Source organism: Oreochromis niloticus, linkage group LG7 (genome assembly GCF_001858045.2).
Source record: "Oreochromis niloticus isolate F11D_XX linkage group LG7, O_niloticus_UMD_NMBU, whole genome shotgun sequence".
Lineage (NCBI taxonomy): Eukaryota > Metazoa > Chordata > Actinopteri > Cichliformes > Cichlidae > Oreochromis > Oreochromis niloticus.
The window spans coordinates 37,323,448-37,344,625 of NC_031972.2; the positions used below are offsets into that span (position 1 = coordinate 37,323,448).

The 21,178-nt window shown below is 46.6% G+C and overlaps 1 protein-coding gene across 3 annotated transcripts; it reads left to right on the forward strand.

Annotated features, from left to right (window-relative positions):
* Window positions 1-175: 175 nt before the first annotated feature.
* Window positions 176-20,169, forward strand: ppp3ccb (protein phosphatase 3, catalytic subunit, gamma isozyme, b). Of its 3 annotated transcripts, none has more exons than XM_005458308.4 (14): window positions 177-762; window positions 5,477-5,674; window positions 5,938-6,062; window positions 8,352-8,463; window positions 8,543-8,688; window positions 9,384-9,523; window positions 11,080-11,157; window positions 11,315-11,409; window positions 11,518-11,643; window positions 11,738-11,815; window positions 14,744-14,828; window positions 16,669-16,766; window positions 17,670-17,696; window positions 18,580-20,169. In XM_005458308.4, exons 1-14 carry the CDS (start codon window positions 711-713, stop codon window positions 18,762-18,764), a joined length of 1,545 nt encoding a protein of 514 aa, XP_005458365.1. In that variant the 5' UTR covers window positions 177-710; the 3' UTR covers window positions 18,765-20,169. The 3 variants fall into 3 exon arrangements, with proteins under 3 accessions (XP_003453678.1, XP_005458365.1, XP_005458366.1); XM_005458309.4 differs by having other exon boundaries at window positions 18,589-20,169; XM_003453630.5 differs by lacking the exon at window positions 17,670-17,696 and having other exon boundaries at window positions 176-762.
* The last annotated feature ends 1,009 nt before the right edge of the window (window positions 20,170-21,178 follow it).

A 21,178-nucleotide genomic window follows, 5' to 3' on the forward strand; every position in this document is an offset into this window, starting at 1 on the left:
TATTTTCCGTACATTGTGTATTTTTTTATTTATTTATTTATTCACACCGTAGACCGCAGTGTTTTTACTTATTTTTATTTTTGCAGTTATTTTCCATTGACAGTGCGGTGCACGCGCTGAGCGGGCTCTGAAGGAGACGCATTCATACCGCTTTAATACTACATTACCCACAACCCCCCGCCCGCGCAGAGCCATGTTGTAGGAAATCCGCTTGCGGCGGATTATTGTAATCCGACAGAGGGTCTGGGCGACACATCGGATCACGACAGGAAAAAACTGAAGCGCAGCGGCCTGGAACAGATGCACCTCGTCCGAGAATAACGGGATAAAGCCGAGACATGATCCGCCGCGCTGCTCGGTGCTGCTGAAGCCAGAGATCGGCGCTGCTGCCCGGGCCGCTTCCTGCCTGGACCGCGGGTCGGCATCACCGCACCGCAGAGAGGAGTAGGGCAGAGCGGAGAGGCTCCGGTTTGTCGGTGAAACGGACGCCCTCGCTCCCTCTTCCCTACCCCGGTCAGGTCTGACTCCAGCTCGGCTCGGCTCGGTTGCTCTGTACGCGGAGGGACGCGCTGCCGCCGCCGCTCCCAGCCACACCACCAGCTAGCGCGGCTAGCTCGCTCCAGCTAGCCTGCTAGCTCGTCAGGAAGAATCGGTCCAGTTTAGTTCGGAATTTCTCCTGTTTTCCGGCCCGCAGCCCGCAGGGAGGGAGCATGTCGGCCAAAGACCAGAGCAAACTCTCCACCACGGAGCGGCCCGTCAAAGGTACGTGACTGTCCGGCTTTACAGGGGGTTCCCGGGGCAGGAAGTTAACGGGTGTCGGTGCTAATGGCTTCGCTAAATGTGAGCAGCTGGATGTCAGAGCCGCAGTTAGCGGTGACTTCTCCCCGAGCTGCCCGCTTTAACGCCTCTTCCATCAGGCAGGGGGAAACAGGCAGTCCGGCCAATCAATCAGCCCGCTAATCGATGCCGCGGCAGCTAATAACTTAGCCTTTTAGCTTAGCAGCCCGGAGCTCCAGATGTTGGGTGTGCGGTATGACAGCCCGCCGTCAAGCCGCGCTCGATGCTTAGGTTCACGCGGAAAGTCCACACGACGCCCCGGACACCTGGATCCTGTCCGCGGGTATACACCGCCCCGTGTACGGCAGGTAGCTGGCCTCGTGTGGGTGCAGGGGGTGAATAAACTGGCCTCGTCAACCCCCCGCCCCCAGTCTGCCCCGCTGTGTGTGTTTATGGAAAATTAGTTTGAAATTGAGGTTTGTGTGGAGTACTCAGCCACGTCCTGCTGCTGCGGTTTTTCCTCTGCGGTGTTCAGAGCTCTCAGAGAGGCAGCAGCTGGTGCTTCACCGCTCTGCAGAACAAACACCCCCGAGACCAGCCCGTCCGAGCCCGGAGGCAGTCTCCTGCTCAGCATCACAGGCTCTCCGAACCCCAGCACACACACCCCACATTTAATTTCACAAATTATTATTTAGTTATGCTATAATTGTGGAGATTTCACAGTGTATAACCACATTATTATCATTATTATTATTATTGATATTATTGTTATCATCATCATTATTATCAACCAGGAAAAAACATTAATAATATTAAAATGGTCGTTGATAGAGTCTGGCTTTACTTCTGCTTTTATTTTATTTTTGGAGTTTTTGATGCCACCTTAAAAAGGTGTTATTGCCCACTTTAGCCATCAATGAAATTATCCTGTTAGATTTAAACAGAACTTTCCATCTGCAGAAGGCCCATGAGTCTGAGAGACACCGCTCCTCACCAACATCTACTGTGTTATAAGACCTGCTTATTACACATTAGATGAATAAAATTATTAAGTTCAATGTCGTTATCATTTCTTCATGATGAAACAGGAAGTAATGAAGCTATTAGGAGTCGTGTCTCCAAACGGGCGGTGTTGGGTTGTGAACTCTGGTTCCTGTTGAATCACTGAAGCCTAAAATAACTTCCTGCTTCTCCGAGCATCAATGAATTTGAGAGTTTTTAGCGAGTTTTAGACTCGACTGTTAGGCCGGCTAATGTATGCTGATTGATCAGGAGCACTGCACAGATGGGCCATCGCTGGAGCCCATTTTGGTGGTTGCTGGAGAATAAAACAGCTTTCTCTCTGAGTCGCTGTGGTGTCGGGTGAAGCAGCAGGTGGGGTCATGTTTGATATGCTCACCGGGTTTGAGAAGCTTAGGAGGGCCACTGGTCATTACACAGACCTCCTTAACGCCGGTGCCGCCGCTCAGGAAGCCGGCACAGCCGGCTCTGATTGGATTTACCTGCTCAGAATCACCTTTGATTGTTTATCTGGGAACACCAACACAACAACTCTTCCAGGAATTCCTGGATGGATTTCCAGATCCACTCCAAGAGTTTATCAGTTAGTTTTTGACAAGCCCAGAACCTTATCCTTCTGATAAGCAGCCCTGAGCACTCAGCCTCACTGTTGGTTTTTCTCTGATGACGACCTGGTTGCTGTTTGGTTTGGGAATGGTCAGAGAGAACAGCTCCTACTTGGATTCTGGGAATTTTCTTTGGGATATTTCCACGTGTTGTTTGCAGCCCTGAATCAGCTCGATTGAATTATGTAATTACTTCAGGCTGAGCAGCGTGCTGCTGATGGCTGGAGTTCATCACAGCAGCCCACTCTGCAGCTTCCTGTTGAACCCTGTGTGTGTTTGTGTGCGCACGCACGTGCATGTGTGTTCTGGCCTTTTGGCTTAGTTACCGATGGTAATCGAATCAGTCGGGCCGTCTGCCTCGCTCGGCATGTGTAATGATTCTGTCCTCATTCATGATTGATGGAGCCGGGCCGGAGGATGCAGCAGGATTGCTCTGCTGTCCTGGCCCCTGTGATGGAGCTCCACCCTGGACCCCGTCCACTCCACCCACAAAGAATCGGGTCAGCACAGTCTCCAAAGCCTGTAATCTTGTGGTTATTCTATCCAACAAAAAAGGAAGGAAAATGCTGATCTGTTAAGGTGGTATGAGATTTTTTGGGGTGGGCCCAAGTACGGAGCGCCGTCCGGTGCCTGTCCCGCTCAGGGGTACACGCCGACCCTCACCCTGCACGTTCGGGTGTTGTGTAATCAAAAGGGTGCACATCTGCAGCACTTTAAGGGTCACATGATGTTAGACAGGTATTTACGGTGTGATTCGAGCTCAGTATGAGTCTTTACGTTAGTTTCTCCTTTCGCTGCTCTTAGCCTTGCTGTGGGTGCACCTCCTCACACGCAGAGTGGAGCAGAGGGAGGATGGGAAGGAGGCGGTAACCATCCAGGTGATGACAGAGCTGCTCCTCAGGTGTGACGCAGAAGCTAACAGGCGATAGTGTTTGACCTCGGTTTGTGGTAGATGCTTGAAGTCTGCAGAGGTGTTCAAGTATGAACTCGAGGCAAGACTGAAAGTAACACACACGGCAGGTTATTAACAGTAATGTGAAGCTGGCAGCCCGACCTGCTATAACTTGTGTGGATGAGTCAGTTTGGGTTATTCTGCTGTTGGGGGTTCATTCCTGAGCAGTTCCTTTTCTCTGTCGGTCACGTTAACGTTGCTCGTTATCGATGGCTGCGTCGGCTGCAGGAAGCTGTGAGTGCATATATATTCAAACAAGATGAAAATGAGCTCCTTATCTAACGAGTTCTCATTCTCGTCTGTGCAGATGTTTGCACGGCGGACTTAATGTGAGGCTCAGACTGAAGCCTTAGCTGTGATGGTTTGGCCTCAGACCAGTCCATAGACACCACTGACACACCCCACCCCACCCCACCCCACCCCACCCCCATAAAGAGGGGGGGGGGAGGGGGTCTTCCATGTTTGGCATGTGGGCTTCAGTCCTTGGGTTCTGTCGTTGCCCCTGCTTGTGTATAAGTAAAGTTTGTTTGCACTCGGGTCTGATTCTGTGTGTCCTGCTGGTGTTTGCTCGCTAGCGGCACAGACAGAAACAAGCGGCCGTCTGTGCTGGGCCGGCTTGCTGCTTTGCTTATGTTTGACTGGCGGGTAGCCGCGTGGCTTCAACAGCAAACAAAGCGCGGGCCGGCGGCGGCTGAGTTTACTAAACGTCTGAGCAGTTTCACTCTTCCTGTGTCCCTCCTGCTGATGGTTATTTGAATACCACTTCCTGCAGCGGTCGGCAACGCCTCCTTTTCACAATCGTGGTTTTGTTTTTCTCTCTCTCTCTTCACACACTCCACTCTCACTTCTGAGTTGTCAGGCAGATAAATTTGTCTGGTGGGGACTCGCAGCTGCTTTTACTTCGATGAACCAGTTCACAAGGAGCTGCGACGTGATTGGCTGAACACGTGCGGCCTGGTTTGGTTTCAGAGCTGCGTGCTGAACTAGAGCGCCGTGCCAGGAGTGAGTGTTCAGGAATATTCAGTGTCTGCGTGATTGCTCCCGTCTTCTTAGAACTTCCTCTCGATGCAGAGCTCGCATCACCATGTTTATGTCACCGCAGCAGTCAGGTGACCAAACAGCCTCTGACCTCACAGCAGGTGAAGCGGGCGGTCGGAGCCGGTGTGGCGGGGAAAGGTGATAAAAACACAAAATACGTGTTTGTGACGAATCACAGCGCACACTGACCCGCCTCTCTGACCGCACCGTCACTGAGTTCATGTAGACAGACAGGTGATTCCAGGTCATAAATGTATCACATGACCTGGACCGTGCAGGTGAGAGCAGACAGTCATGTCATGTGTCCTTCTCCTCCTGCTTTTATGTATTTTTCATCTTTAACTGTGATTCTGATTTCTGCTGCAGTGCAGCTGCTCGGGCTCAGCTGCTTAATAACAGCTGTTACAGCTGCGGTTTTACAGCGTTGGTCCAAACACCTTTAACCGCGTCATCACAGTGAAGGAAGGTTAGTAACCGTGAGTGTAGAAGCTCGGCCCTGCCTGCTGGACTCTGTGAGCAGCGACGGGTTTTCTTGAAATAAGCTGCTTGGTATTTCCTGCAGGGCTGGGCCGTGCCGCCACACTCTGCTGCTTTGTGTTCAGGACGAGCCTCGACACGCCGAGGACACCTTGCCGACACTGATCTGCCTGTGGGCCTGCGTGGTTGGCTCTGAGGTGTGACCTGATTACGGTTGGATTTGAAGTCAGTGGGCTTGCTCTCTGTGAACAAAGCCGCTGGTACCCGGGTGATCTCAGGTGTGCTGCAGAGGCACGTCGTGACCTCGCTGATGATAAGAGCATTCCTAACGAGGCGTTATCTGAGCATGGGAATGTTACAGCACAAAAACAGCCAGAAAACACCCGAACAGCAGACCAACCTTTATTAAAGATTACAGCAAGCGATCACCTTTCAGCAGGACAGGAATACGAAACAGTTCAATATCATTAAATATCATCATTAAAAAGTAACAATTCTGTCCCTGAACGCAGCATGGAGCCCATTTAAAGTAAAGGGTGAATGTTTTGTCTGTTCTGTATGAGGTCACAGTGTAACCGTGTCCCTTCTCTCTTTCATCTCTCTGCAGCTGTGCCGTATCCTCCTGGAGACCGCCTGACGGTCAAAGAGCTGTACGTGGACGGGAGGCCCAGTTTGGAGGTGCTCAAGGCCCATCTGGTAAAGGAAGGTCGGCTGGAGGAGGAGTCGGCCCTGCGAATCATCAACGAGGGTGCCGCCATCCTCCGGCAGGAGAAATGCATGCTTGAGGTGGAAGCCCCCATCACAGGTAAACCCTCGCCTTGACCCCGCCCACTCGGTATGTCAGCGACGTGCAGAGACATTTAAAGATGTCAGCTGAGAATTTATCGCCAGCATGTTTTCCTCTTTGTTAGTGATGAAAGAACACTGTCTGCTACCGCTAATGTTACAGCTCCATGCTTTGGACTGGAGCTTTGCATGAGTGACAGCTCATAATCATCCTCCTCTCAGCTCAGCCTGTGTCTGAAAGCAGGTGTGGTAATGCTGAGCTTGTTGTGTTTGTATGTGCAGTGTGCGGAGACGTCCACGGTCAGTTCTTCGACCTGATGAAGCTCTTCGAGGTGGGTGGGTCCCCCAGCACCACCCGTTACCTGTTCCTCGGGGACTACGTAGACCGAGGCTACTTCAGCATCGAGGTGCGTGTCTGTAACTTCCTCGGCACAGGAAAGAATTGTCGTTTGTGCTTCTTTGTTGCCTTTTTATACTTTTTGTGCTCTTGATTTGTGTCTCTTTTTCATTATTTTTTGTTTTTTTGGGTCACTTTGTATGTCTTCGGGTTGTTTTCTTCTTTTTTTGCTCTTGTTTTCTGTCTTTCTGTAGTTTTTGTGCTTGTCTTGAATCTTTTTTGGGTTGTTTTGTGGGTAACAGTTGGCAGTTGGGGGCTTTCTCTTGTTTATTTGTTGGCTCCTGCGTCCTTATACCCATCCAGGTTTGCTGTGCGTCGTCAGCCTTGCGTGTTGTAGGAGTGTGCACGGAGCTCGGAGTAGTCTTGTTTATTGTGTTGGAGTTGTCAGGATGTGTTGGTGCAGAAATCCTGGCGTGACATTTGGAGACTCGGCCCGCGCGGCTCTGCAGGGCATCTTTAAATAGTCATGGGTAATAAAAGGCACACTGTTTGCCCCCTCGCCGCCCTGACTGCCACACCCACTCATCCACACAAACACACCCTGCTAGACACACACACTTACACAAACACACACACTCAAACTCCAGCTGCGCCCCATCAGAGGGAGGACCGGGCGTCTTCTGGCATGGAGCTGCTGGCATTTGTATGGCTGCCGTCGTGCTTCCTTGTTTGGGATTAGTGGACATCCTGGAGCTGCTCCTCCTCCTCCTCCTCGGCTCTGTCTGGACCTCAGAGACGCCATGTGTCATCATCCTGTTTCAAAGTCACACTCAGTTTGCAACAGCAGATGCTTGGCTGAACTCTGTTAGTTTAGAGGTCATTTGTCTTCATAAAGACTCGTTTTCCAGACGACTCAACAGCCGCAGACCGAACGGCGTGCTGCGTGTCCCGACTCTGAGTCACGGCTGAATCAGCTGATTGCTCTGATGTCTTTTGTGTTTTTTGACCTTTTCAGACATTTAATTGGGCAGAAAAAGCCTCTCAGAAGTTTTAACTGTAGCTCAAATCTGAGTGTTTAGTCATACCACATGATCATGGCAGCACCACAGGCTTCAGTTCCTGTGACGTCCAGCACGGGCAGCAGTGAGTCGGTCTCTGTGTTAAAACGTTGCAGCACAAATAAACATGTTTGCAGAGTGATGCACAAACTGTTTGCTCGCTGGAGAAAAGACAGTTTTGCAGATTATCCATAAACTCAGAGGAATCTCATTTACTGCTAAAAATCTTCACTTTTTAGCCACAAACCAGAAAATCTTGAGGATAATTCCTCAATTTTTAAAATTAATTTAATCAGTTTGAGGTCGTCTCCTGTCTCTTTGAGGTTGTCTTGTTTGACTTCGTCTTGCTGTTTTCCTGCTGTTCTCTCCAGTCTCATGTTTAAAAGGCTGAATGGTGAAGCGTGCCGCTGCTCTTTTACTAACAAAGGGAACACGAGCGTAAAGTCACCCATGTCTGACACAAGCCGTGGCTTTACCAGCGCCATGAAGTTACATAATCCAGTGTAGAAAGGACAGCGTGCACGCAGCCCGACTCCAGCGCTCGTTATTCTTCTCGTCTTCCTCTGAGCTCGGCTCAGTTGAACAGCTCGACGCCTTCAGAGCAGAAAAAACATTAAATTGAAACAGGTGGTGCACAAAAACACAGGAGGAGTGAGTGGCAGCTGAAAGGATCCGTGGGTTTGTTTGGAGGTTGAGGATGACGTCCGTCAGCTGCCGGTTTACCGCATGTCGGTGCTTCAGCAGCTCTTTCCCTGATGGAGATGAAGGTTTCTCCATGATGCTCGTATTCCCTCTGCACCGAGAGTTTCTGCTCGAGGACTGTCGGCCCCAGCCTGTAGCGATCAATAATGGCATCGACTAATCCCCCATAATTAATGAATCTGTCAGAGTCGGTAAACAGCGGCGGATCATCCCGCAGCGTCGGGCTGCTGTTAGTCATCTCACAGCCGTCCTGCAGACCTGTGTCTCCGCCGGCCTCCGCCTTCAGTCATGGCGGTGAACCGGGAATGATAATCCAACGTTATCATCCTGATTATTATGTCACATTTAGCGTAAACCTTTTATGTTTGCGGTTTATTTTCACCATGATGCTCTTGCCTCTCCCCACCTTAAAAGCTCACATCACTCACAACAACAGCTGGACCGTTTAACTGAAGGAGAATTTGGACCCAGGAGCGGTTAACACCATCAGTCTTAGAGAACTGTTCACGTGGAGTCAGATGATGGTGTTTCTCAGGATTAACCCTGTGTGTGTGTGTGTGTGTGTGTGTGTGTGTGTGTGTGTGTGTGTGTTACTGCAGTGTGTACTGTACCTGTGGGCCCTGAAGGTCAACCATCCCAACACCCTCTTCCTCCTCAGAGGCAACCACGAGTGCCGACATCTCACAGAGTACTTCACCTTCAAGCAGGAGTGTAAGTGTTTGTCCTCACACACCAGCATCAGAGACCGCTTATCTCACTGCAGCTGACCTTGGTGTGCGTGCGTTTCCAGGTAAGATAAAGTACTCTGAGCGTGTGTACGATGCCTGCATGGAGGCGTTTGACTGCCTGCCTCTGGCCGCCCTCCTCAACCAGCAGTTCCTGTGTGTGCACGGAGGTCTGAGCCCTGAGATCACCTGCCTGGATGACATACGAAAGGTGAGACATGTTACCTCATGAAGGGCTGACAGCCAGAGTCTTCAGTAGGCACGTCACTGATAGTTTGAAGTTTTGCATTTTTCATCGGTTTCTAATAATAACGTAAATGTTTGTAAATGTTTATAAACAGCAAGCCTAAATCTGACTGCACTGAATTCTTTGTTTACAACATGTGCTGGCCCATGGTTGGCTTACTGGGGTCAGCCAATCAGAAGAAAGTGTGCTTTTAGGGAGGAGGGCCTTAGAAAGAGTGAGAGAGTTATTAGCCTCTTGTCCCAAAAGGCTGATTATGTTTATCTGGACGTAGCGTTTTTAGTGGGAGAAACTTTCATCATCATCCAAGTGACTTCTTCAGTCTCAGCTGACTGCAGGTTTCCCCAACCTTATAAACGGCACATTTGCATAATGACTGAAACTAGCACCACTGAGGGAACCATGGGCTGTGAGGTCAGTTCCTCGATCCTTAATGAGTGATGAGTGACAAAACGTTTCTCCCACTGAAAATGCTACATCCAGATGAACAGAATCAGCCTGTTGGGATTTACTTACCTGGATGATTGAGAATGCATCAAGATATTAGAAGAGCCGGAAGGCGAAGATTCAGAGCTGGAAACGGTTTACTCTTCATGGCGGTGGTTTATAAACACATTCTCTTTTAGAGTTTAAATTATCTGAGATTTTCCTGTTTTTTCCAGCTGGACCGGTTTAAGGAGCCTCCGGCATTCGGGCCGATGTGCGACCTGCTGTGGTCGGACCCGGGCGAGGACTACGGCTCAGAGAAGACCCAGGAACACTTCTGCCACAACAGTGTCAGAGGTTGCTCTTATTTCTACAGGTACAAGCCTCGCCGCTGCCGCCCAAGCACCAAAAAGCAGAGCGCTCTGTTAATCCGAGCTGATTAAAGCTTTTACAAACAATGGCTTATCTGTGGATAAGTGAGTGGCGTTAAATCCGCTGTCACACAGATACTGAAAATAAATATTAGCATTCCCTGCTCTGTCTTAATATTTGAGCTGACTCTGCAGCATCAACGCTGTTCGGAGGTCACAGGGCGACGAAAGCTGCTCCTAAGCCTCTTTTATCCACCATTAGTTTGTTTCAGTAGCTCGACATTTACAGAACTCATTACAGCGAGCATGTGATCGCGGCCGTCTGGTCTTTATTAACCGAGTCAGCACACACAAACCTGAGCGAGTATCCGGGTCGCTTCAGACAGCGTCTCAGACCCACCACTGGATACGACTGACTGAGAGGATCCACACAGACCCACACCACTACAGGAAGTAAAGACGGCCTTACTTAGGGTGGAGGCCACATATACAGTGAGAGAAAAATGTGACGCTGGATCAATTTTAATGTTAAATAATTCAAGAACAGAGACAGCAGCATCAGACGTTTACTTCCTGTCTCTATTTTTAGGGTCAGAAAAAAGGTCTGGGGTTTTTTTTTGTTTTGTTTTTTGTTTTTAAACGTTGCACAATAAAACTCTTTTCCCATCAATCACTGATACAGGAAGTGTATCCTTTATTAAAGTAAACAGGAAAAAAGTAAACCGACAGCTTGCTGCAGGTTTTAAGACAGATGGTTTTCTTGCACTTCCTGATGTGCAGCATCTGTGACGTCTGGTGGAGGTTTCATCCTGTTAAATGGGAGTTTTTTCTTTCCAGTGTCGCCATCCGTTTGCTCAAAGGCTGTCATGTGATTACTGTGGGGGCTTTATTAAGTAAAGCTCCCTGAGGTGACTGCTGTTGCGATTTGGTGTTATACAAAAAATAAATTGAAAGGTTCCTCAACTGTAAGCCTCGGGCTGCTGTGATGCTGGTGGCCTCAGGCTCAGGCTTAAACTCAGGTTTAAGTGATGATTGTGTGACATCACCTGGACACCTGACTCATGCAGACTGAGCTTCATGAAGGCGCCTCCATCTTCTTTAATGTGGGGTTTGCTGAATGAATCATCTTCTTGAACTTTAGTCAGGTGATGAAGGGGATTCATTTCTGGGCTTTGCTTTTGGTTGAGTGAGTGTGGATAAAGAAAAAAAACTCTAAACAGGAAGAGTGTATGTGTGTGCGCATGTATGTGGGTGTGTGTTGGGTATAATTTTCTGAAGTGAGCTGGCATTTCTGTGAGGATCCGATCCCCCCCCTGTGTAAAGCCCCGACCTTAATTAATCCTAATTTTAGCGCTTTCAGCATCGCTTGTCATACTCGAGTTTGAGCAGCCCTCTTAGGTGTCATGGTAACTGCGGCGGGTTGGAGGAGGCGGTTCTGATGCTCGTCACGTTCAGTGAGATCACCTCCATCTGTGTGTGTGTGTGTGTGTGTGTGTGTGTGTGTGTCTGTGTCTTGTAAAAGCCGTTCTTTAAAACTCTTCTTCTCGTGTTTGTGTTTCAGTTACCCGGCAGTCTGTGACTTTCTGATGAACAATAACCTGCTGTCTGTAATACGAGCACATGAAGCTCAGGACGCTGGGTGAGTTCATTATGGCTGTTTATAAACAAAAGTGTGTTTTCAGCACCTGGAAACGTGTGTGTGCTTGTTTATGTTTTTGTCACTTCTGCGGCCTGCCCCTCGTGGCCGTTAGAGGAAGTGCAGTGTTTTTAAAGCACTGTCCGTTTGTCTCCTGCAGGTATCGAATGTACAGGAAAAGTCAGACGACGGGCTTTCCTTCTTTAATCACAATCTTCTCAGCTCCCAACTACCTGGATGTGTACAACAACAAAGGTAAGAGGACCAGAGGAGGAGGGAAACCATGGCAGCAGGAGGCAGGATGATGGAGTCAAGATAATGTGTGTGTGTGTGTGTGTGTGTGTGTGTGTGTGTGGTCCTCAGCGGCGGTGCTGAAATACGAGAACAACGTGATGAACATCCGGCAGTTTAATTGCTCCCCTCACCCTTACTGGCTGCCCAACTTCATGGATGTCTTCACCTGGTCTCTGCCCTTCGTTGGAGAGAAAGGTGAGGGTCGAAGAGGAGGGAGGATCTTTCTGAGGTTTGCCTTCTCTGATAACCAATCAGACATGCCACTGTGTGTGTGTGTCCTCTGAAACAGTGACGGAGATGCTGGTGAACGTGCTGAACATCTGCTCCGACGACGAGCTCCTATCCGAAGCCGACGACACGGGCGAGGGTAAGAACGCCTTTAGCCACCCCCATTTAGTTTCCACACGTGCTCAGTAAGGCTCGACCTGCACAGACGGCAGTTTGGCACCTTTGCATTTCTTGCCATGTTAGGTTCACATGGTCACGAGGGTGTCACACGTACCTCCTGCAGCAGATTCACACGTTTTATTTTCACTGTCTTCACAGTGAATTCTGTGTGGTTTTCTTAGATAAAGTGCAGCTCGCAGCAGTGAGACAGGATATTCGACTATCCTTGGACACGCGACAGAGGACAGCTTACACTGGCCTCTGATGGCGGTGATAAAAACACGATTCTGTGCTGAAAGTTTTAGTTTTCTTACAGTCGAGCTGATGTAAAGTGGATCTGATTCATGTATCTGCTGTTCCAGTTGGGCTTTCATGGTAAAATATCTAATTATGAGCTCAGTCTGTGTTCAGTAATCTCTGTGAGCCCAAAGCTCAGCATGCACACTGCTCTGAACACCCAGTTTACCCCTGTTTTTTTTCTTTTCTACTTTTGGATCTCTGTGATGTCATAGAGAGCAGGGCTGAGATGTTCTGGTTTAGATCAGCTTCACTGAAAGCGCTGTGAGCCAGCCAGATGTTCATAGAACAGCCAGATGTTCATAGACTTCAGTTTGGTTTCACAACCCGCACATCTGTAAGAGGGGGCAGAGCTTGGCTTCCTGAAGTTGGCCAATAGAAAGAAATTTGCTTTTAAGGAGGCCTTAAAAAGATGGGACATAAAGAGGCCTTTCTTTGACTCTATTCCAGCTAGATTTTAAATGCATAAAACATGAGTCAGTCTGCTTTGGTCCTTGTAACAAATCTGAAAATGTACAAATGTGTAATTTTAACATGACGAATTCTCTAAAACATGTGGCCACTGTATTTTTACCAAACAACAGTGACTCGCCAGGAAGCTGTGGATGTGGAACTATTTTCCCCAGTGGATTCATCCGTGTGTGTGTGTGTGTGTGTGTGTGTGTGTGTTCCTGTCTAGCTATCTTTGTGAGGACTGTAATCTGCATTCTACTATACTTGTGAGAACCAACAGTCACTTGTGAGGACACACACACCGGTCCTCGCATGTTTGAAGGCCTTTTTGAGGCTCAAAATGTGGTTTTATTGTCCGGGTTACAATTAGGTTAGGGTTAGGGTTAGGCATTCATTTTTAATGGTTAGGGTTAGGGTAAGGGGCTAGGGAAACCATTATGTCAATGAAGGTCCTCACTAAGATAGCTGAATGGGGTTGTGTGTGTGTGTGTGTATGTGTGTGTTAATAAAGTGCTGCGGCGGTGCTCTGGGGTGTTTTATTAGCTGCTGACAGGCTGACTGTGGAGGCCGGCGAGTCAGAGAAGACTTTAAAAAAAAAAAGTCAGTAGTATCTGGCGTGTTGCCATGGCGACCTGCAGCGGGTGCTTAACACTGAATGTAAATGAATCAGATGCGTTGGGGCCCAGGGAGGAAGTGAAACCCTGAGGGAAGTTGATGTGTGGCGGCAGCTGTTAGAGCGAGTTTGGCTCTTAACTGTGAGAGCACAGTCGCTATTAGCCCCGCCCCCCTCTGTGGTTGGCTGATTTTTACTGTGATAATCTCTGCTAACAATGAGACGGTTAGGAGGAAGATGAAGGAGATACCTGCTGTGGGGTTTACAGTCTTACTGATTCAGGAAGAAAAAAATGTTTTATTCCGTCAGAGTTACAGGTCAGCTCAGATTATCAGATTATTTCATCCTCTGAATTAATGATTCATGCTCAGAACACTTCAGCAGGTCTCTGAAAGGAAGACGAGATCATGGCCCAATGTGCGTTTCCTTATTTCCTCGCATTCATCTCATGTAATCAAGTTTCTGATAACGAGCTGTGTGCATGTGCATCAAACACTCAGGTTATCACAGCTTCCTCTAGTCTTGGATCTTTGTGATGTCACAGAGAATCAAAGTTTTGTTTACCAGGGCAGACAATCAGAAGATGGTTTCCTTAACGGAAGATGAGCTAAAAAAGCTTGTTTCAGAGTGAGCTGAGGCTCAGGATCAGATACAGAAGCATTATTCTGAATTGTGCATCATGCAAAGCTGCTCAAGGAATAAAAACCTGGAGCAGGAAATGAGCAGAACTGTGAATCCACTCCGACAGCTCGATCAGTGTCAGCCTGAAGCTCAGGAAACTGAGGAAACTATTTTTTTTAATAGTCTTTAGTTGTGTGGACGGGGAACGATGAAAAAAGAGGCTGTCGGGTATTTTTCAATGATGAGCTCTGGAATTAAAAAAAAAACTCAGGAAAATAAACTGGATTAAATTTACTGCAGCAAACTGAGATTGAAAGAAAATGTTTTTAACTGTTGAAAGTCCAAAATTTATTCCCTCAATCACATTTACCAACTACTTTTCTGGGGCGCTTCCGGCCCCTGGGCCTTATGTTTGACACTCCTGGGAGGAATGATAAGTTTAATGCTGATAATAAGACAATTAAAAATGAATTAGTCCAGCTTTCCTGTTTAAACATGAACTATAAATGTGGTCGTAATGCTTTAAACTTACTGAAAACTCACTGCATCGGTGACGTGCTCGGGTCCAGCGGGTTTAAATATGTCTGTGCATCATCTGTTTTCTCGTGTGACGGTTCACTGAATTTGTGAATTTTTAGACAAATTTGTATGTTTAAAAATATACTTAAAGATTTCCTCTGCTCAAATCATTACGTGGTAGTTAGCAGTTATTGATATATTCCCATCAGGTCATAACTAGTCTGCACATTTGGTGTATTTTTCTATGCATGTGACTTTTTTTAAAGTCTGTGTATTTGTTATTTCTGTGCACAAGTTATTCATTTCTGATTTAAGGCTGGGTCACACGGTTGAATTCTCCGACCCGGCTGCTTGGCTCTGAGGTTTTTCTAACTGTGTTTGCTCTCGTCACATTCTGCTCCTCAGGTGGAGCTCCGGCTGTCAGGAAGGAGGTGATCAGGAACAAGATCCGGGCGATTGGAAAGATGGCTCGTGTCTTCTCCGTGCTCAGGTGTGTTTTATATTCCTGAAGTTTGGTGAAGTTTATACTAAAATGAGACTCGCTTTAACATCAGGGCCATGTTTAGAAGCAGGAGAGGGTTTAAGTCCTTTTTCTGTATGATTTCTTTCTTTCTTTCTTTTTTTAATTGTCACTCTAAAATGTGGAATAATGAGGTTGTTGGAGCACGGTACTGAGAGTTTTGCTCCACTTTGATTTAAGGCTAATGAGTTTCTCAGTCATTTACATTTGTCCTCCTTTGATTCTGTGGAAGTGTGTCAGAATAATTTGTCCTTAAAGTGTGACTGCTCCTCTTCAGAAAATGTCTCGCTGTTATTTTAAGGCTCAGGAAAGCATCACAGGCACCTTATCTCAAGTCCGTCTTTATGACTGAGTTGATCTCTATCAGCAGTTTAGTTCTACTTCTGTTTGCACTCACTTCTTAAACTGAGAACTTTCTATTTCATTACAGCTTGGTGTCTTTTTACTGAAGTGCAAATCATAAAATGAAAATTAGGACTATAATAAATTCAAATTAAACTCTCTCACACCCAGGATATCAGATATGATATAAAGCCACAGACATGTGCAAAGAACAAAAGCCTAAAAAAACTTTCAGGTCAAGTTTAAACCAGTTTCTCAGAATTAGCTGCAGACCTCATTTTCAAAGTAAGGGTCCAAAATGCTGAATATATATTGGCCCGGGTACATAAATCTGAACAGCTCAGCAGTGTTTTATTGGACCTGCTGCTAACAGAAGCTCATTAATGCTAAACTAACAGGTTTAACAGATATCTGCACATGAATATTTAGACATCTTTAGGAAATGGACGGTAACAGAAGCCTTCTGAATTCTGATTGGCTTTGGCTGTAATCAGGCGAAAAGTCGGTGTGGTTTGGACAAATTCTGACTGATAAGGTGGGTTTTTTCCACACGTAACAACACAAACGAGGGTGTGTTTGCCTGATATTTAGATTTAGCTCGGGTGGGACTAAACGAATATTATGTTTGAACAAATCAGTTTGTTGTACAGTTTGAGTAATTTAGTAGTTCATTAAATGCAGAAAAGAGTGACTGTTCTGTAGTAATATGTAAAAACATTTAGTTCAGCCACAAATTAATTCAACCCCAGCCTCTTTAGAGAACTGACATCAGCCGAGTAGAAACAAATAGCCGTGTGTTGTCTGCATAGAGCAGCACCTTTATTATAAAGTTAGAAGGGTGAATAAAAAAACACAGCAGGCCAGTGGTTGACCACGCCAGAAAAATGTGGCTCAGCAGATACACTTTTATAGGAGGTCCTGTTTGTGAATGCTTGCATGTAGGCAGGTAAAGCTTTATGTCATTCTTTATGAAAATCACTTCATGTTTCAGTTATTTTTGCAAATAGCGTCATCTGCAGTAAAAGACCAAGCAGGTGACTTTTCTCCTGGTTTGACTCTGCTAATAAAAAGAGCACCTCCACTGAAGCAGGAGCTTAAAAAGGCTCCAAAGCTGGGGCTCTACCTGGTTTGTTTCTAGTTTCTGCTGTGTTGGCACACAGGAAACACACAAGAGGCTATGAAAGGTTCTGTGGAGCTTTGAGTTCTGGTTATATAATAAAAAATAACCTGGAGAGCTAATCTGATAAAACATTGGTGAACCGGGTCAGCAGGAGTCCTTGTTTCTTCTTTCAGGTTTGTTGAGCAGCAGTGACCTCCTGCTTCCATCTGTGCTGTCTCTGAAAACATGACGCCGTCATATTTAGACTTCCTGTCTGGAGGCTTTTGAAGTTAACTTTTAACAACTGTGCCTCACCAGTGACACGATCAGCTGACACTCTCTAATGATGTTGTGTTTGTGTGTCAACAGAGAGGAGAACGAGAGTGTACTGCAGCTGAAGGGACTGACCCCGACGGGGACGCTGCCCCTCGGTGTTTTGTCCGGCGGTCGGCGGACTCTGCAGAGCGGTGAGTGCGAGCGCGGCCGAGCATCCCACCAAACACTAACCCAGAGTCCAGCTAACACTAACCGCCCATGCCTGCACTCACACCGAGAGACTAACCGCCGAGAAACCGCCCCCGCCTCATCAGCACCACGTAGCCTGGTGGAAATGTCGAGTGGCCTCGATTCTCCTGTGACGGACCAACCTGTGCACGTCTCTGCAGCACACTGGCCTTCAAAGACAAAGGGCTGCAGGGAGAGCAAGCACATATCAAACTGCATCTATTTATTTTCATGGATTCATGGCTTATTATACTTATTATTACAAAGCCTGAAAGCTTCACCCACACTCTCGGTCCTGATCTGGTCATGTAGATCACTCCATCAGCTGCAATATTACAGGTTATATGTACTTGTTTAACTTCTATAATTATGGAGGTGAATTCATATTAAAAGTAAAAGTAGTTGCCTGAACCTCGTGTTTTTGTCCCCCTGGTAAAAACGTCTACTTGTACCATCATCACCAGGGTCAGACTAACCTGCGGGTCTTACTTCAGCGCAGGGTTGGTCGGAGTTGGCGGCATGAACTTTGCACCACTAAATCAGGACCGATTGGGAGCTGCGTCACGTTTAGATGCCAAAATCGTCACTTTGATGTGACGGTAGAGTCAGGCGCGGGTGGTTTGTCTTTGCGGGACAGCGTGGCGTTTCCGACAGACCCCTGTAAACCGTCCCAATGAAGACGTTAGCTCTAACCTCGGACTCTGTGGTCAGGATGGTGGGGTGGTGGGGGGTGGGTGGGGTTGTATGATCATTGACTCCATGTTAACAGGACTGATAACGTGACTGACTGAATGCATTGATATATAACGTTCCCACTCTCTCTCCATTGGTTTTTTGGCATGGCACTTCTACTCACGCTTACACAGCCACCGTAGAGGCAGAAGAGGCACGAGGTATGCAACCGACCCTCCGACTCTCTGTGTGACTGTCTGTGTTCACCCACTCTGAAATATGTCTGTGCTGTTGGTGTCTAATGTTCAACCTGAACCCTTTATGAGCTAAATGTGAGAGCTGATTATTGATCACCTGTTTCTTTGTCTTCATGCTGTCTTTGTCCTGTTTCAAGTAAGTTTCCTCACCTTCTCTTCGTGTTTTTAAAAGTGACTGTGTTTGTGTAGCGGGTCAGAAACAAGCCAGCAGGACGGGAAAAGTTCACACACTTAAAAGTTGTAAAATAAAAACTGAAATATTTTAAATGAGATGTTCAAATTATATCTAAAAATGTCTAAAAGACTAAAATGTTACACGTCAATAAATAAAATAATTTATTACTAAAATTTTCTGAAATAAAAATGACAAAATGTTAAATAGTAAATAGTAAAATTTCTAAATAATATTAACATTATTTCCAAAAGATTAGATAGTACTAATTAGAAATATCCTTAAAGTAGAAAGACATTGCTGAAAATAATTTTGATTAAATGTTTTCTTTACATTTTACATTTTTGACAATTTATTTTATAAAATAAATGTAATTTGTTTATAAAGTATAGCTCTCAAAAATAATAAAAGTATTTTACTGAAATTTTAAAGAAAATTTTTAAAAAAATATTTCTTATAACTGGAAAGTTTTTTTACACAATAAAATTTTTTCTCCTGATATTTATTTTCATGAGAAATCATTGAAATGTGTCATAAAATCTTAGCATTACGTGCAGACATTTAAAATACATTTTAAAGTAAAGATGGACGGTGGCGTCCAGCGCTGGCCGTGACCTTCTGACCCGGCTGTGTTTGACGTCTCCTCGTGTCTAACCTCTTCCTGTTTCCTCGCAGCCATTCAAGGCTTCAACCCGCAGCACAAGATCCAGAGCTTCGAGGAGGCGCGAGGGCTGGACCGCATCAACGAGAGGATGCCGCCGCGTCGGGACAGCAAGCAGCACGAGGCCCCGCCCTCCCTCAACAATCTGCCGGCGAGCACCGGACCCCCGGACAAGAACGGCACCAACGCTCAGGCCTAGACCCTCCCCTCCTCTCCCTCCTCCTCTCCTTCCTCGCCTCCTTTCCTTTCCTCCCCTCCCTCCTCCCTCCATCACGAGCGGCAGACGAGGCCGTTCAGTCCGAGCGACTCGGCGCGCTTAATTTATTTCATCATCGGTTAAATATCGTAGATCCAGACTGAACAGGAAGAAGTCTCAGCGCCGCTCGATGCCTGCAATCAGGAGGCAGCTGGTACTCGACGCCACACCTTCGTATCAGCCACACCTTTTTTTTTTCTTCTTTGGTCTGGGGAGGAAGTGACGCTCATTCAAACGCTGTGTTCGTGCACACACACACACACACACACACACACACACACACACACACACACACACACACACACACATCCTTTCTTATGCCAACGATAGTGTGACTGAGCTCCGCCGAGCGAGTATTTACATTTATAATATATGTATATTTTAATTGTTCCCTCTTTTCAATGTGATGTTTTTTTTTTTTTTTATAACATAGACTTAGGCTTTAACTATCCAGGTGGGAGGGGGCGGAGCCAAGAGTGGAAGTGTGCAGGCAGTGGAGGGAAAGAGTTGAAGGGTCATTCTGCTTTATTAAAACTCAGTTTCTGAGCTGAAGCTCGTAATTCTGGAAAAATGACTCGAGCCTCCTCTGCCGGTCGAACTTCAGACAGATCTGTTATATTCCGATATTTTGGGAAAGCCGGGAACGTGTCATGTTCCTGTTTTACAGGAGTGAGTTTAACGTGTCCTCCACTGACACTCGACCGCTTCAAACTTCAAAAGAGAATTTTGTCAAAAACACATGTAGAATATTCAAAAACGAATCAGAGAAAAATCTGAAAATTCTTAATAAAATCTCAGAAAATTATAATTTGTGGAATTTATCAGAGGAAAAAATGTTTAAAAACTAAAAGTGTACATAAATAAAATTATCTGTTAATAAATGGTTTGAGCGCTGACGCAGAATAAAGCTGAATCTTTTAAAATGACGGCAGTCAGAAACCACCGATCCTCCTCGTCTCTGAGCTGGATGTAAATAACAATAATAACCATCATCATCATCATCAGTAATAATAATTTACGTAATTTTTGATTGAAATCGATTAATGAGACCGGCAGTTTTAGTAGAACAGAAGAGCCCTTCACACGTTCCCGGAGAGGAGGAGGGAGTTTCAGGTGTGCTTCAGGTGTGATGAGGACCTGCGTGGGTTTGATTTGACTGTTGATTTATTTTTGTGGGGGGGTCGGGGGTGGGGTGTGTGTGCCGGGCCTCATTTCTCAGAACATATCTCACCGAATGTACAGAGAGGAAAAAACATCTGGATGTTTGTCTGTAAGCAGCTGGATTTATTCCTGCGAGGCCTCATCTCTGTAGACGTTTCACTCATTCAATAAAAACTCAACAACAGCTGCTCAGTGTGTCTGTGTGTGTGTGTGTGTGTGTGTGTGTGCTTTGGTCTCAAGGACGCCGTCTGTGTGCGAACGGGTCGCCGAGCAGCTGCCAATCAGAGTGCGGCGTGGGAGGTGGTCCTTTGTGCAGCTTTTATCTGTTACCAAGCAACACAGACTCTCCACATCATCACCTGCTGCTCACTCCACGTGAAGTTGCTCGCAGCCAGGCGGGAAAGGCTGACGATGATTAAAATTAATTAAAAAAATAAAATATGGTGGCGGGGGCGCTTGGAGTGCTCACAGCAGAAACCATCAACAGCGAGCTGGGAGGTGTGACGCTGTAGTAACAGGAAGAGGCATTTCCAAACTGCTGTGACTCGGTCACACCTGACACAGCAGGAGATCTGCTGCTCAGGAGAATCAAAGGAGATGACCACAGGAGCACACAGAGGTGTTCAGATGAACTCTGACCTTTCAGGCTGTGTTTTCCTGCCCACATCAGTGCTGTGAGCTCATTGTGTAAATGATTTGACTCCAGTCTTTGTTTTAAATGAGTAAAAGCAAGGGTGTTAAACATAAGGTGCGAGGGCCAGATCTGGCTCGGGAAAGTCTTCAATCCGGCCCGTTGGATGTCTTTGGAAAATGAAAAATTATAAATGAATAAAGAATATAAAAACTTTCACTGTGAATGAACAGGAACTTTGTGTTAAAATTACAGACCTTTGCTGTAATTTGACACATTTCTCAGTTTAAGCTCAAACAGTCGCGCTGACAGATTTCTTTCACTTCCTGCGGCGGCATTTTTTTCCAACGTATGGAAAAACTATCTCATGTTCAGTTAAACTTCTCACACTGACAGGGAGCAGCTATGAGTTCGACATCCCTGCTGGAGAGAGACAGAGACTGGACATTGGATGATGATGATGATGAAGGCAGAAAAACCCAGAGATCCAGAGAGAGGCCGGGGTTGAGCCAGAGGTGGAGATCAAAACTGTGATTGGAGGATAAAAGTGGAAGCTAAGTAAGAA